This window comes from Esox lucius, chromosome 16, assembly GCF_011004845.1.
Source record: "Esox lucius isolate fEsoLuc1 chromosome 16, fEsoLuc1.pri, whole genome shotgun sequence".
NCBI lineage: Eukaryota > Metazoa > Chordata > Actinopteri > Esociformes > Esocidae > Esox > Esox lucius.
Window position 1 is genome coordinate 2,572,935 of NC_047584.1, and position 16,172 is coordinate 2,589,106.

The 16,172-nt window shown below is 44.4% G+C and overlaps 1 protein-coding gene across 2 annotated transcripts; it reads right to left on the minus strand.

The window, feature by feature from the left end:
• Positions 1-11,657: 11,657 nt before the first annotated feature.
• On the minus strand, positions 11,658-15,679 carry si:ch211-184m13.4 (7tmA_EBI2 domain-containing protein). Of its 2 annotated transcripts, none has more exons than XM_020054687.2 (4): positions 15,412-15,679; positions 14,812-15,168; positions 13,260-13,774; positions 11,658-13,050 (listed from the first exon to the last, which is right to left on the minus strand). In XM_020054687.2, the coding sequence occupies exons 2-4, from the start codon at positions 15,161-15,163 to the stop codon at positions 12,862-12,864; spliced, it is 1,056 nt and encodes a 351-aa protein (XP_019910246.1). In that variant the 5' UTR covers positions 15,164-15,168; positions 15,412-15,679; the 3' UTR covers positions 11,658-12,861. The 2 variants fall into 2 exon arrangements, with proteins under 2 accessions (XP_019910246.1, XP_010866411.1); XM_010868109.3 differs by having other exon boundaries at positions 15,397-15,679.
• Between the last annotated feature and the right edge of the window lie 493 nt (positions 15,680-16,172).

Sequence of the window (16,172 nt, forward strand, 5' to 3'; positions counted from 1 at the left end):
AAATTACGAACAGAACCGGTGACAAAGGGCAGCCCTGCCGGAGTCCATCATGCACAGGGAACAAGTCTGACTTACTGCCGGCAATGCGGACCAAGCTCCTGCTTCGGTCGTACAGGGACCCGACAGCCCTTAGCAAGGGACCCAGGACCCCATATTCCTGAAGCACCCTCCACAGGATGCCGCGAGGGACACAGTCGAATGCCTTCTCCAAATCCACAAAACACATGTGGATTGGTTGGGCAAACTCCCATGAACCCTCCATCACCCTGTAGAGGGTATAGAGCTGGTCCAGTGTTCCACGGCCTGGACGAAAACCACACTGTTCCTCCTGAATCCGAGGTTCTACTATCGGCCGTATTCTCCTCTCCAGAACCCTGGCATAGACTTTCCCGGGGAGGCTGAGAAGTGTGATCCCCCTATAGTTGGAACACACCCTCCGGTCCCCCTTCTTAAAAAGAGGGACCACCACCCCGGTCTGCCATCCCAGAGGCACTGTCCCCGACTGCCACGCGATGTTGCACAGGCGTGTCAGCCAAGACAGCCCCACAACATCCAGAGACTTGAGGTACTTAGGGCGGATCTCATCCACCCCCGGTGCCTTGCCACCGAGGAGTTTCTTAACCACCTCTGTGACTTCAGCCCGGGTGATGGACGAGTCCACCTCTGAGCCCTCCTCCTCTGCTTCCTCAATGGAAGACGTGACGGCGGGATTGAGGAGATCCTCGAAGTACTCCTTCCACCGCCCGACGACATCCCGAGTTGAGGTCAACAGCTGCCCACCTCTACTGTAAACAGCGTTGGTAGGGCACTGTTTCCCTCTCCTGAGGCGCCGGATGGTTTGCCAGAATCTCTTCGAGGCCAGCCGATAGTCCTTCTCCATGGCCTCACCGAACTCCTCCCAGGCCCAAGTTTTTGCCTCCACAACCACCCGGGCTGCAGTCCGCTTGGCCTGTCGGTACCCGTCAGCTGCCTCAGGAGTCCCACAAGCCAACCAGGCCTGATAGGACTCCTTCTTCAGCTTGACGGCATCCCTTACTTCCGGTGTCCACCACCGGGTTCGGGGATTGCCGCCTCGACAGGCACCGGAGACCTTACGGCCACAGCTCCGAGCGGCCGCTTCGACAATGGCGGTGGAGAACATGGTCCACTCGGACTCAATATCTCCAGCCTCCCTCGGGATCCAGTCGAAGTTCTTCCGGAGGTGGGAGTTAAAGATCTCTCTGACAGGAGACTCTGCCAGACGTTCCCAGCAGACCCTTACAGTACGCTTGGGCCTGCCGAGTCTGTCCAGCTTCCTCCCCCGCCATCGGATCCAACTCACAACCAGGTGGTGATCAGTTGACAGCTCCGCCCCTCTCTTCACCCGAGTGTCCAAGACATACGGCCGCAGGTCAGATGAAACGACAACAAAGTCGATCATCGACCTGCGGCCTAGGGTGTCCTGGTGCCACGTGCACTGATGGACACCCTTATGCTTGAACATGGTGTTAGTTATGGACAAACTGTGACTAGCACAGAAGTCCATGAACTGAACACCGCACCGTTCCTCCCAATCACGCCCCTCCAGGTGTCACTGTCGTTGCCCACGTGGGCGTTGAAGTCCCCCAGTAGAACGATAGAGTCCCCAGTCGGAGCACTTTCCAGCACCCCTCCCAGAGACTCCAAGAAGGTCGGGTACTCTGCACTGCCGTTCGGCCCGTAGGCACAAACAACAGTGAGAGACCTATCCCCGACCCGTAGGCGCAGGGAAACGACCCTCTCGTTCACCGGGGTAAACTCCAATACATGGCGGCAGAGCTGGGGAGCTATAAGCAAACCCACACCAGCCCACCGCCTCTCACCATGGGCAACTCCAGAGTGGTGAAGAGTCCATCCTCTCTCAAGGAGTGCGTAGAGGTGATCCCGACTACCTCTAGTCGGAACCTCTCAACCTCACGCACGATCTCAGGCTCCTTCCCCGCCAGCGAGGTGACGTTCCACGTCCCTAGAGCTAGTTTCCGTGTCCAGGGATCGGGTTGTCTAGGCCCCCGCCTTCGACTGCCGCCCGATCCTCTCTGCACCGGCCCCTTATGGTCCCTCCTGTGGGTGGTGAGCCCACGGGAGGGCGGCTCCATGTTGATCGTTCGGGCTGGGCCCGGCCGGGCCCCATGGGGAAAGGCCCGGCCACCAGGCGCTCGCGGACGAGCCCCAACCCCGGGCCTGGCTCCAGGGTGGGGCCCCGGCTGCGCCATGCCGGGCGACGTCACAGGGCACAAAATATTTTTCATCATTAAGGGGTTTTTGAACCGCTCTTAGTCTGACCCATCGCCTAGGACCTGTTTGCCTTGGGAGACCCTACCAGGGGCATATAGCCCCAGACAACATAGCTCCTAGGGTCACTCGGGTACTCAAACCCCTCCACCACGTTAAGGTGGCAGTTCAAGGAGGGGGCTATTATGTGATGTTTTGTGGAAATGGGATAAACGGCCTTGGACTGGTTTGTTTTAGTTTTGTTTTAATCTATTCAAAATACCGGGAAAGGAAGATGATGCAGCTCATATGAGCAAGAGGCAATTTTGTTTGTCTCAACACAAAGCACAATTTGAGATGAGTTTGGTGACTTCAGCTCTAAGGAGCATGGAGAAATCGCTATTAAAAAATTTCAACTTTAATGATAAGCTGAAGTGCCCCCCAATGGCCTGTCATATTATTATAAACATATGATCCAGGATACTACCTTGGACATCATTATAATTTGTAATGCTGACATAATTTACAGGTGCTGGTCATAAAATTTGAATATCATCAAAAAGTTGATTTATTTCAGTAATTCCATTCAAAAAGTGAAACTTGTATATTATATTCATTCATTACACACAGACTGATCTATTTCAAATGTTTATTTCTTTTAATTGTGACGATTATTACTGAAAACTAATGAAAATCCCAAATTCAGTATCTCAGAAAATCTGAATATTACTTAAGACCAATACAAAAAAAATATTTTTAGAAATGTTGGCCAACTGAAAAGTATGAACTTGGAAAGTATGAGCATGTACAGCACTCAATACTTTGTTGGGGCTTCTTTTGCCTGAATTACTGCAGCAATGCAGCGTGGCATGAAGTGGATCAGTCTGTGGCACTGCTCAGGGTGTTATGAGAGCCCAGGTTGCTCTGATAGTGACCTTCAGCTCTTCTGCATTGTTGGATCTGGCGTATCGCAACTTCCTCTTCACAATACCCCATAGATTTTCTATAGGGTTAAGGTCAGGCGAGTTTGCTGGCCAATTAAGAACAGGGATACCATGGTCCTTAAACCAGGTACTGGTAGCTTTGGCACTGTGTGCAGGTGCCAATTTCTGTTGGAAAATTAATTCTGCATCTCCATAAAGTTGGTCAGCAGCAGGAAGCATGAAGTGCTCTAAAACTTCTCAGAAAATCTCAGAAAACACAGTGGACCAACACCAGCAGATGACATGGCACCCCAAACCATCACGGACTGTGGAAACTTAACACTGGACTCAAGCAACGTGGATTCTGTGCCTCTCCTCTCTTCCTCCAGACTCTGGGACCTTGATTTCCAAAGGAAATGCAAAATTTACTTTCATCAGAGAACATAACTCAGCAGCAGTCCAGTCCTTTTTGTCTTTAGCCCAGGCGAGACGCTTCTGACGTTGTGTCTTGTTCAAGAATGGCTTGATACAAGGAATGCGACAGCTGAAACCCATATCTTGCATACGTCTGTGCGTGGTGGTTCTTGAAGCACTGACTCCAGCTGCAGTCCACTCTTTGTGAATCTCCCCCACATTTTTGAATGGGTTTTGTTTCACAATCCTCTCCAGGGTGCAGTTATCTCTATTGCTTGTACACTTTTTTCTACCACATCTTTTCCTTCCCTTCGCCTCTCTATTAATGTGCTTGGACACAGAGCTCTGTGAACAGCCAGCCTCTTTAGCTATGACCTTTTGTGTCTTGCCCTCCTTGTGCAAGGTGTCAATGGTCGTCTTTTGGACAGCTGTCAAGTCAGCAGTCTTCCCCATGATTGTGTTGCCTACAGAACTAGACTGAGAGACCATTTAAAGGCCTTTGCAGGTGTTTTGGGTTAATTGGCTGAGTGTGGCACTAGGTGTCTTCAATATTGAACCTTTTCACAATATTCACATTTTCTGAGATACTGAATTTGAGGTTTTTATTAGTTGTCAGTTATAATCATCAAAATTTAAAGAAATAAACATTTGAAATATATCAGTCTATGAATGTATACATTATACAAGTTTCACTTTTTGAATGGAATTACTGAAATAAATCAACTTTTTGATGATATTCAAATTTTATGACCAGCACCTGTTTACACATCTTGCTTGTACTATATGACCAGATCATATTTGAGGTTTGGGATATTGTGTTAAATTGCCAAGCTCATAAATCTGGCCATGCACCAGCACTGGCTATTTTTGAGCTGCACAACATCAGATGTACAGTGGGGAGAACAAGTATTTGATACACTGCCGATTTTGCAGGATTTCCTACTTACAAAGCATGTAGAGATCTGTAATTTTTATTATAGGTACACTTCAACTGTGAGAGATGGAATCAAAAAATCTTAGAAAATCACATTGTATGATTTTTCAATAATTAATTTGCATTTTATTGCATGACATAAGTATTTGATCACCTACCAACCAGTAAGAATTCCAGCTCTCACAGACTTGTTAGTTTTTCTTTAAGAAGCCCTCCTGTTCTCCACTCATTACCTGTATAAAAGACACCTGTCCACACACTCAATCAAACAGACTCCAACCTATCCACAATGACCAAGACCAGAGAGCTGTGTAAGGACATCAGGGATAAAATTGTAGACCTGCTCAAGGCTGGGATGGGCTACAGGACAATAGGCAAGCAGCTTGGTGAGAAGGCAACATCTGTTGGCGCAATTATTAGAAAATGGAAGAAGTTCAAGATGACGGTCAATCTCCCTTGGTCTGGGGCTCCATGCAAGATCTCTCCTCGTGGGGCATCAATGATCATGAGGAAGGTGAGGGATCAGCCCAGAATTGCACGGCAGGACCTGGTCATTGATCTGAAGAGAGATGGGACCACAGTCTCAAAGAAAACCATTAGTAATACACTACGCTGTCATGGATTAAAATCCTGCAGCGCACGCAAGCTGGCGCATGTCCAGGCCCATCTGAAGTTTGCCAATGACCCTCTGGATGATCCAGAGGAGGAATGGGAGAAGGTCATGTGGTCTGATGAGCTAAAAATAGAGCTCCACTCCACTCGCTGTGTTTGGAGGGGGAAGAAGGATGAGTACAACCCCAAGAACACCATCCCAACCGTGACGCATGGAGGTGGAAACTTTCATTCTTCGGGGATGCTTTTCTGCAAAGAGGACAGAACGAATGCACCGTATTGAGGGGAGGATGGATTGGGCCATGTATCGCAAGATCTTGGCAAACAACCTTTTTCCCTCAGTAAGAGCATTGGCTGGGTCTTCCAGCATGACAACGACCCGAAACACACAGCCAGGGCAACTAAGGAGTGGCTTTGTAAGAAGCATCTCAAGGTCCTGGAGTGGCCTAGCCAGTCTCCAGACCTGAACCCAATAGAAAATATTTGGAGGGAGCTGAAAGTCCGTATTGCCCAGCGACAGCCCCAAAACCTGAAGGATCTGGAGAAGGTCTTTATGGAGGAGTGGGCCAAAATCCCTGCTGCAGTATGTGCAAACCTGGTCAAGAACTACAAGAAACATATCATCTCTGTAATTGCAAACAAATGTGATTTTCTGGATTTTTGTTTTAGAAATACGTCACTCACAGTTGAAGAGTATCTATGATAAAAATTACAGACTTCTACATGCTTTGTAAGAGGGAAAACCTGCAATATCGGCAGTGTATCAAGTACTTGTTCTCCCCACTGTACGTGTGAAAAGAACTCCCTTAGATTAACTTTCACTTCACCACACAGATTACTTTATTCCAGGCACACAACTACAATAACATGACAAGTGATAGAGAAATACATTGTCCAAAGGGTCCTAGACTAGAAATGTATAACAATTCATAAGTCCATAATGTTCCACCTTCCAAAACTGCCATCCTTTTATTTTCCCTGGTCAATGTAGGCACAACAGAGATTTCCAAATGTAGCTACCTTTCCATGTGCTAATAAGGAAGGCAAATGACAAAGTATGTACTCTGCATTCAATATTGTATGATCTACATTGCAACCAAGCATAAAGGGGAAACACTACAAACTATCAAATGAGAAACACCACAAAATTAAAATGGTTTCATGCATAGTATGGGGTCCAACCCTCGCTTTATTCTATCATATCAACCCTTCGAAAGGGTCACTGTTTAATTATTGGGATAACACAGCAAGAAAACAGACAGACATGGACTGTGAATGGAAAAGGCCATCGACTTCGATCATTGTGCACATGGCTGATTACTATAATCCTCTGTCCAGAGAATCCACAGAGGAGGATCTTCAGTGGTTGATGAACTGTCTCTGAGGCAGGTTTACAGGCATGGCAGGATTCCTTGAACCTGAACCAGAACAACTGGTACCCTCCATGTCTGTACCATACATTGTTAACCAGATGGAGGAGGACAATGTGGTAGAACAAAGGGAATGTGTTTTGACAGATGGGCAACAACTTACCACACCCCTTTTCTATGTAATATATACTGTTGAATGACATGACTCCTTGGACGATTATGTTTGTAAGCGGTTGACGCGTCTCTCTTATTTGCAATTAATAATATTAAAATGGTTAACTTGTGCCTAGAGAATTTTGTCTCTGTTTCTTACTCCTTTAAGAGTGTCAATTGATGGAATTGCCATCACATTTTGGGAGCTCGTCCTCGGTTCCTTAACCTGGTGTCTCTTATCATATCCTAGCTGGTTATCCGTGCACGGCCGGAGACTAGGTCTCTGGAGACCGATTCTCCCCCCGCTTGTGGACTGGCTGCGAAAGGGGTGAGCGCGAGGGCGCCCGGCTTTTATGATTTTTGGGATTCATCAGTACAGGTACCCGGGCTTAAAATTTCAAACTCGGGAGGTAAGGGCACATTCTGGTATTATGTGTTTGGGCACATTTAAATTCTGCAGACAGGGCTAGGGCCTTGAATGTCTCACTTACGGGCCGACGGGTCTATTAACGATGTTGTCGCACGTTAATTGAGATGTAAGTGCTAGGACACTTCTATGCGCTAGGGCGCGGGGTTATGTGTTAGGGCACGTTATGAAGGTGCTAGGGCTCTTCTATGCGCTAGGGTGCGGGTTTATGTGTGTTTGGGCACGTCAGATATACATGGTTCTGTTGTGAGCGCCAGGCTCACGTGTCTTGAGATTTATTGCTAAAATAGGGTTTGTTTCGCCGCGTTTGATGTTGGGTGAGTTTTTGGCGGCGGTGTTTATGTTTCTGGTGTTTGGACATGTGAACAAATGTTTCTTTGAGTGGTATTAGGTTTTCCGGCGACTGGCGTTTTTGTTTGGTGACGGATGTGCGGCCTGCCAGGCTGATTGGAGGTTGATGGCCGTGGTAACGTATGGAAGTTGCTGAAGGCGTAATGTGAAGTTGTTTGGTAGGCGTTTGGTAGGCGTAGGCCTCTTATGTAGAAAGTGGTGACTGATGGCAGTTTTGGGAAAGTTGTGTGGGGTTTATTGATCTGTGTTGTAGTCCTTTTTGCTCAGGTTGGATGGATTGTCCCTCTGACCGCCCCCACCCTCCCGCGGTGTTCCGCCAGGCTGATTGCTGGGACTCCTTAGAGTTTTGCATCTTCCCACCCCGCCCGGCGACACTGCATTGTTGTTGGACATTTCTTTTGCATACAACGTTCTGTGGACCTTTTCGTTGTGAAAGTGGTAATGCTTGTAGGCCGTCTGGAGGCTGTTTTCTGCTCCACTTTGGAAGTGTTGAGCGTGTCTACGCGTTTCAAGAAAAGGTCCAAGAGTGGGGAGTAGTACACACCGGTTCCAGTGTTTGCAGCGACTGAAAACAAAGAAGACTACAGACCCGGGGTTGAGGAAGAGACTATGCTAACTGCTGTGAGTGATCCGACGGGAACACGCAGGAACGCTGAACCGCCTGGGGGAGGGGTGCTGACGGTCAGAAGAGACAGATCAGGGGAGACGGACCAGAGTGCGTCTACCGGTGAGCATATATTGTTGTTGTTACACTTAATGTACAAGCATTTAGGGAACACGTAGGGTATTGAGTTAAACACACACTGTTTCTTACGATTCATGGTGAACAGATTACATTTTTTTTTGGCTTACTTTCTGTTTTTCAGTTGTTGTCCAGTTACTTTGTTAGCTAGGAAATTGATGACACAGTTAGGGATCACGCTAGTATGTTCAGACAGCTATACGATTTCAACGTCCTGTTTTACGAGCAGTGGGCAGCCTGTTGATTATTGTTATTCATGAGATTTAGAAAGGACAGGGCCTAGGGCTGTTTCCCATGAGTTGTTAAATAAGGCGTTTCATAGAGTAGAAACGGGTTCGGCCCGGTTTATGGATATGGGCAACTTGCGTTGTTGAAAGTTTCAGTAAGATGTTGGTTTTGAGAGAGTGTGGTTTGAAGATGGTAAAAGTGATTATTTTACGGGTGAATATGTATAGCTCCCGTGTTGAATTAACTGTTAGAGAATGGCATATTTGTTCCATGTCCAAATAGCTCTGTCGCATTCCTATTTATCGCAGTCCAACTAATATAAGTTGGACTGTGGTAATTAGACTGCGAGATGGAGTAGAGTTTGCTCCTGTATATAATAATTTTTGGATAATTGAATTGTCGGTGCCTGGTTATAGTCGACCTAGTACATGCGTTTCCATTTTGGTATTCCCTGTGCACGAGGGATCCGGCTGCATTGTATATTCCTTGATAGAAACTTTGATCTCGTTTACCGAGGTTGGTGTTAACTTGGAAGTTTTGTAATCGCAATGTTTTGTCTTGTTTGGTGTGCGTTTGGGTGAACGCTTTCATTGCGTTGTTCATGTAGTTGTTTTGGGGATCTCGCTTTTTCGGCTTTTGCCTTAGTGCCGACTCTGCGAAATTGAAATTTGCCTTCTCGTGTTGTGCTGATGGCTGGCACACGTGGAGGTGTTGGCCTGCTAACTTAGGATTGTATAAGAAAATAATGGCCTAAATTTAATTAGAGGGATAGATTGGAAATTGGTATAATGGTGCTTCTCTGATTTGGTTAAATATGGTCTCGTGGTTTCGTAATGAGGGGTTGAAATAGTGTTTTCTCTCTCCTTGTATGGAGTAGAATACAGACCATGGCGATCGACTTTAATATTAAATTAACATGCTGTTTTCCATAAAGACTGGATTCGCAGCCTATATAGTCATAGCCTGCAAAAGTGGATAAAATGACCACGGCCTGTTAATTAGATGTCTTATTTAAAATGTTCAATTGGGTTTGGTTAATTAATGTAGTTTCACTTAGTTTGTATATACATTGATACTTGGGATAATACTTGTGTTCTCGGACCTACGCCTGATGCTCATTACTGGCGTTTTAAATTCTAGTCTAGTACACTTACACATGGGGTTGATTGATGTGTCGGCGTTTAGAGATTTAGCCTGGGGTATCATGGGGTTCACTCACTGATTGTTCCTTGATTTTAGTGACTTCATGCATCTGTTTTCTGTTGATTTGCCTTTATTTTGAGAGTTTTTTCCCCGCTACTGTTGATTAGATATGCAATTTTTTTATTGCGAACAGCAGCGATATTTGATGGGTGGAGCTATAACTCTGAACTTTTAGTTTACGTAGGATATCGGCTAGGTTGTAGGCATGACGTCATTTACTCCAGGCAGTCTGAAGACCATGTCACGTTTTTGTGTGGGGACTTTCATTGGCTCTGGAAAGGGGGGCACACCCCCTGGTTTGGCCTTTGCTCTAGGTTTTCCATTCGAGTTTTCTGCCTGTCCTCACCTGTGGTAATTTCCCCTACATGAGTATGTTTAGTTTTGGGATAATCAAACATTAAGTGGAAGCTACATGCATTTTCCTCTCCATAACCTTAATGTTGACATTTATTATTTTGAAATTGCTGTGAGGGTGGAGACCTTAAGTCATCCAACATTGTTAATTGCTTGAACAGTCTTGATGTCTTTGCATTACATATACATGGAACTAGCGATTTTGGCTATCCGCCACTGTTTAGTATAACATAGACATACATCTTAAGTTGAGATAATTGCCTAGACTTTGGGAGGTAAATTGAGTCATGATGCTTGTGTTGTTTCACCTTAGTTTGCCTGTGGAAATGCTAATTTTGATATGCTAATTTGGGAGTTGTTTCAATATGCTTCCTTCACATGAGCGACCGTGTGGTACAATTGTTTTTTTTATTTTCTTTGTGGGTGTTTTTCTAATTTTCGCATTTGTTTTTCTTAGATTTTCAGTTTGCGACTTTTTCTTGAATGCATGTTAGAATTTTATTTTTCATGTCGGCCCTGTAATGGTTCTGCTTTCACTTGGAGTCATTTTCCGTTGACTCTGTCGTGAAAACAGGGAGGGATTATATGAAATAATTATCTATGAGTTCAAAGCAAATTAAATCGGTAATTAAAGAGTTATGTGAAGAATTTTGTTTTTCTGTTTCAAAACTTATAGCAGAAAATTGGCATCTGTTAAAATCAGCATCCCTTCACAGTGTTTGTCTAATTTGTTTCTTTGAGAAGTTTGTTTTATACAAAATCTAACATGGTTATGGTTGAGTAGAATACATCTTACCATTTTAAAATGGTTTAGCAAAAATAACTAATTTGAAGGGATTGTTCAGTTTGTTTGATATTTGATTAGAAGTAATCCTTTTAATCTCATGCGGGTAAAAACGTGCAAGGAGCATATTTTGTTATTCCTCACATGTTTGAATAATTTAATCTCTGTCCTAGTAGGCAGTCATTGGAATGTTAATGGTTAACAGATGTTTCTTTGAGGTGAATGATGAGAAAAAAAATGGTCTATTGTCTGGCTTGGGTTGTTTCTCAAGATAACAGCAATGTGTCCCTTATTGATAAGGTGACCATTCTTCAAGAACCGTGTTTGTTATCCTTAGGTTAGTAGACCACCCCCCACTCCAGTGTGAGCCCTGGGGGATAGGGTGTAAAGGGGGGGGGGGGGGGGTCATGATCTATGACAGGATTACAGAGTGTCTGAGAAGAAGAGATTTGGAGAAGTTCACACTGAGTTTCATCTCTTAGAGAAATTAGGCTAAATAACAGGTGACCTTCAAGATGGTGTGACATGTTTTGATTTGCAATAAGGTATTTGATCATTTATGTGAAACAATGGTGAAATTGATTGTAGTTCTGATACAACAAAATCAGATGTAAATTATATAACAACTGTTATCTGGTTAGATGGTGAACTGAGAATTGTTCATGACCTACTCTTTGAGAGTGATAGTTTGCTTACATTGAAGTATCTTAACTGATGAGTAATTGAAACCAACTATAGAAAAGAGTGGAATTGTTATTTTTGCTACACTGGCAAAACAGAAGCACCAGAAATGTTAATGTTTTAACGATACTGTTACTGATTACAACTGTTCTAATCTATTTAGACAAAGGAAGTAGAAAGACATTGGAAATATAGGGTTTGAGTGTTTGATGAGACTGGGTTCTAGTGTATCAGCAAGATGCAACAAGCTTGTAAAATACATCAACAAAATAACATCAATTTTGCAAGTAGTGCTTAACTAAAATAACTTCCCTGAAACGTCTCGAACAAGTTGTCACATTTCAAAGGAGGGAGACGGAGGCAGGCGCAGTGATTTGAGGCGTCTTTTAATGAAAACAAACAGAGTGCCGAGCACTACTAAACACTCTCAGGAGTCAGGAACACCGAAACATGACGCACAATGACCGACAATGACAGGAAAAAATGGCTGAACTAAATACACAGACTAACAAGGTGAACAGAAACAGGTGGGGGCTAAACACAGGTGAAAGGAATAGACTGCTTAACTGAAACTAGAACAGGAAGACCATACAAGGACAAGACAAGCCAAGGACAAACAGAAAACACGGAGCAGAACGGCCCCCTCAGGTTGGGACCGTTACAGTATTCCCCCCCCCCGCTCAAAGGACCGGACACACAGACGCGCCAAAACAAACAAAGGGGAGGGAGGGCAGGGGGAGCTTCGCCTCGGGACAGGGACCAGGGACAGGAACAGGCGGAAGCCCCCTCGTGGCGCACCGACCAGGGACCTGCGGAGAACCAGGAGCCGGAGCAGGCAGAGGAGGGCCAGGAGCAGGGACAGCCAGCAGAGGGCCAGGAACCGGGAGAGCCGGCGCAGGACGGGGCGGCCAGTCCTTGGCGGGCTCGGGCAGCAGTAGCGAACTCTGGGCAGCAGGGGGAGCTGGTGCCGGTGAACCGACCGCGGCTCCAGGGCAGAACTTGTGGTCAATCCTCAAGAGGTGGGTGGACAAACAAAAACCCACAAATTCTGACAAACTCCAAGCATTGATTATGCAAGAATGGGCTGCCATCAGTCAGGATGTGGCCCAGAAGTTAATTGACAGCATGCCAGGGCGGATGCAGAGGTCTTGAAAATGAACGGTCAACACTGCAAATATTCACAATAAAAGCCTTTGACACATATGAAATGCTTGTAATTATACAGTTATTAGTATTATGTAATTATTATTGTAATTATACCAAAGTAACAATGATATATAAAGACACTGAAGCAGCAGACATTGTGAAAATTTATATTTGTGTAAATCTCAAAACATTTAGCCACGACTGTACACATTTCAAATGAAATCATAGATGCAAAAATATATCAGGTGCAATCCCTAACTGTAAGTGCTTATTTGATTTTCTGGTTTGTTAAAGAAATACCAGTTTCTTCCTACTGCTGTCGCTTAGGTGTTGATGTTGATGTGTTGCTGCTGCTATCTTTGGTGGATTTGGACGGGAGGACAGAGGTGGATTGGTAGGCTTTGAATAGACTCATCACCCTCTGCTTGTACATCTTAATGGCAAAGAAGTAGATGACAGGGTCCAGACAACAGTTAAGATTCATCATGGAAACAGTACCCTGTAGAAAAAGTATAACTTTTTTAAACATTCTCTCGAGAGTCGTATCACAAAGAGTCATAGTTTGCTAAACAGACAAGCAGACACATAGAGACAGACTGACAGCCATACCAATTTACAGACTGTTCACGTTCATACAAACAGACCAACTGACAGACCAGAAACTGACATACCAACCAAAACACAGCCATTCATTTCAGATGGTCCTACCTGTAGGGAATACTTGAATGCCCGCAGCTCGTCACACGTGGGCTTACCCAGCAACTTCTTAATCATGAATTGCATGATGTTAAGGTGGTAGGGACTGAAGCACAGGACAAAGGTGACGAGAATGATGAGGATCATGTTGTTGGCTCTTCGGCTCCGGCCCAAGCGGCCTGTCAGCGGGTTCTGTTTGGCCGTGCGGCTCAGTTTGAGATTGATATGGGTGTAACAACTGAGAATGACCAGCAGGGGGAGACAGAAGGAGAATATACAGGCCAAAAGGAGAAGGTAAGGGGTGGCACGAGAACCCTCAAAAGTAAAGTACTCCATGCAGGTACGACGACCTTTGTGCTCATGGAGCATGGTTTTGAAGAGCAGGGGGATGGTTTCTAAGGACACCAGTAGCCAGACGATAAAGCAAACCCCTCGGACAACCTTGACGCTCCGCAGGTACTGTAGACGGTGGGGTTGGACCATGGCCAGATACCTGTCTATGCTGATACATGTCATGAAGGCAATTCCTGGTTAAACAGATATTGGATGAGGGATAAATAAACAGAAGATACAAGCTGGCAAACAGACACTCACACATACGCGCTTGCAAAAACTAAAGCATAAGTGTATGTAGTCCTAGGCCTAGTTTAATGGTCTGTAACCAGAGGCGTCGCTAAGATCCCAATACATTCGGGGCTTAGTCCACCTGCCACGCCCGGGACAGAGGGTACACAGTTTTGAATGTACATGCGGAAAACTTCGATGTACACGCTAGTGGCCTACACGTCTACAATGTCATAACGCGCAATCAGAATTATAGATGAATAGATCAGGGACTATTTTTTTATGATTATTATTTTTAGTCAATTTGAGATTTGGGGGTATTCATAAAAGATCTGGGCCTATAGCCCCGGACACCCAGGCCTAATGACGCCACTGTCTGTAACCTTATCAAATGCATACATTTATGTAAAAAGTCAGAGTATGTGGACTGTGCAGTATGCAAGTGATGTAGCATTTTCTTTTCATTTATGGGGATGAAAAAATAAAGGTATACAAAAGGAATCTGCAAAGAAATTTAAATAAAGAGGTTAAACACTGGCAAGGCTTAGAGCTTGCTTGCCATTTTTCTCTCATACTGTAGAGAATGGACAACTAATGGTCTGCATATGTGTGTTAAATATGGTTTGACTTGCAACCTGTCATTTCTTACTCTAACCACAGCTTACTGCATGCTGTTACACAGTTCTCACATACAAAACACAAAAACCACACGCAGTATATTTTTGGGGACCAGAAAACCAGAAATACATTTTCCATATCCTGTAACACTAAATCTAACCCTCATCCATTACCCTAAATCGAACCATAACCTTATCCCAACATAACCCTCAATAATCTAGCCTTTATACCCAAATATAACCTATCCTTAATCTATAATGCCTAACTCTAAACCTTACCATTTGTTGGACCTGTGTATTTGCTGGACCAAATTGTCAATTTCTACTATGTTTTTGGGGACTTCTGGTCTCCACATTTATTGCTTGACCTGGACACTCCTCACCTGTGTATGTGTTTGCGAAGAACAGCATAGTAGCCAGCCTGCAGAGAAGATCCCCAAAGGGCCAGTCAAACTGTCTGATGTAGTAAATTATTCGCCCTGGCAGTGCCAATGTGAACAGTGCATCAGACACTGCCAGGTTGACCAGATAAAGAGATGTGGAGTTGAACTTCTGCTTCTTCTGACATGACACATACAGGACCAGACTGTTTCCACAGACACTGATTAGGAACACAACTGCATAGAAAATGGGGAAAATGATCACAGCAACATTCTGGTACACAAAAAAGTCACACGTCTGGTTGGTTTCAGAGGTGTTTAATCCTGTTGGTTCCACAGAGTTGTTGGTAGTCATTTTTTCTGTGGGAAAAAAATTTATGTTTGAGAAAAAACAATAGTTGAACCCAAATTAATAACTCAGACCATTAAAAACTTAGTGGACATATAATGGATTTGTCTGCAATAAATAATTAAATATTGAGCCAATACATACATTAAAATACATATACAACTTATTCAATTTTAAATCAGTAGTATATTATCAATGTAAAATAAATATATAATGTATATTAACAACAAACACAATACCTCTAGAAGACTCACAAGGTTTTCTGCCACGTCTCAGCTTTTCAACTGCTATCCAGTCTGTAAACTGTGGTGATGGAAGGTGAAGTGGTTTGAAGGACTGTTTGTGAACACTTTTTAAGAAAGTGAATGTGCTGCAAAGCCAGCCCCCAGGGTCTTTGTCAGATCTTGACAGCTGTGTTAGAGTTAGTGCAGAGATTCAGATTGTGTCACAACATGGCAGTTTATTCCAATGATTTGAACAACATTTGAACTGGAAAGTGTTTTCATAGGTTAGCTACAGTACTTCTGGTAGGAAGACTACTGCTTGATAAGGCTACTTTGCAATGGTCTAAGACAGCTAAGACATTGATATGCCAATATTCCAACATGGTCTCAGGGGACTATGCAGACTATTTTACGTAAATATTTGACGGCCATATTCGTGAGATATATTACGTTAGGTAAGTCCTGTTAGAGTAATAATAAAGAAAAAAATGTATACGCCGTGTTTGAAACCCATGTCCTATGGGTGTTCTACCCAAAATAGGAAATTCCTGTTAGAGGAGGTGAGTAGTGGTGTTACAACATCAATATGTTATAAGGGATTTTCTTTCTAACCCAAACCTTAACCCTAACCTTAACCCCAATGCTGTGATACCTAACCTTAACCCAAACCTGAACCCCAGTGCTGTGATACCCAACCCTAATCAAACCTTAACATAACCTTTTTCGTTTTCTAAACTTACCCCAAACCTCAACCCTAACCTTAACCCCAGTGCTGTAATACCTAATGTTAA

Coding starts and splice junctions, on each gene's coding strand:
- si:ch211-184m13.4 (XM_020054687.2), bottom strand. CDS start 15,163: ATGACTACCAACAACTCTGTGGAACCAACAGGATTAAACACCTCTGAA. Junction 13,775..14,811: donor CTTCGCAAACACATACACAG/GTGAGGAGTGTC, acceptor CTGTTTAACCAG/GAATTGCCTTCATGACATGT. Junction 13,051..13,259: donor CATTCAAGTATTCCCTACAG/GTAGGACCATCT, acceptor CTTTTTCTACAG/GGTACTGTTTCCATGATGAA.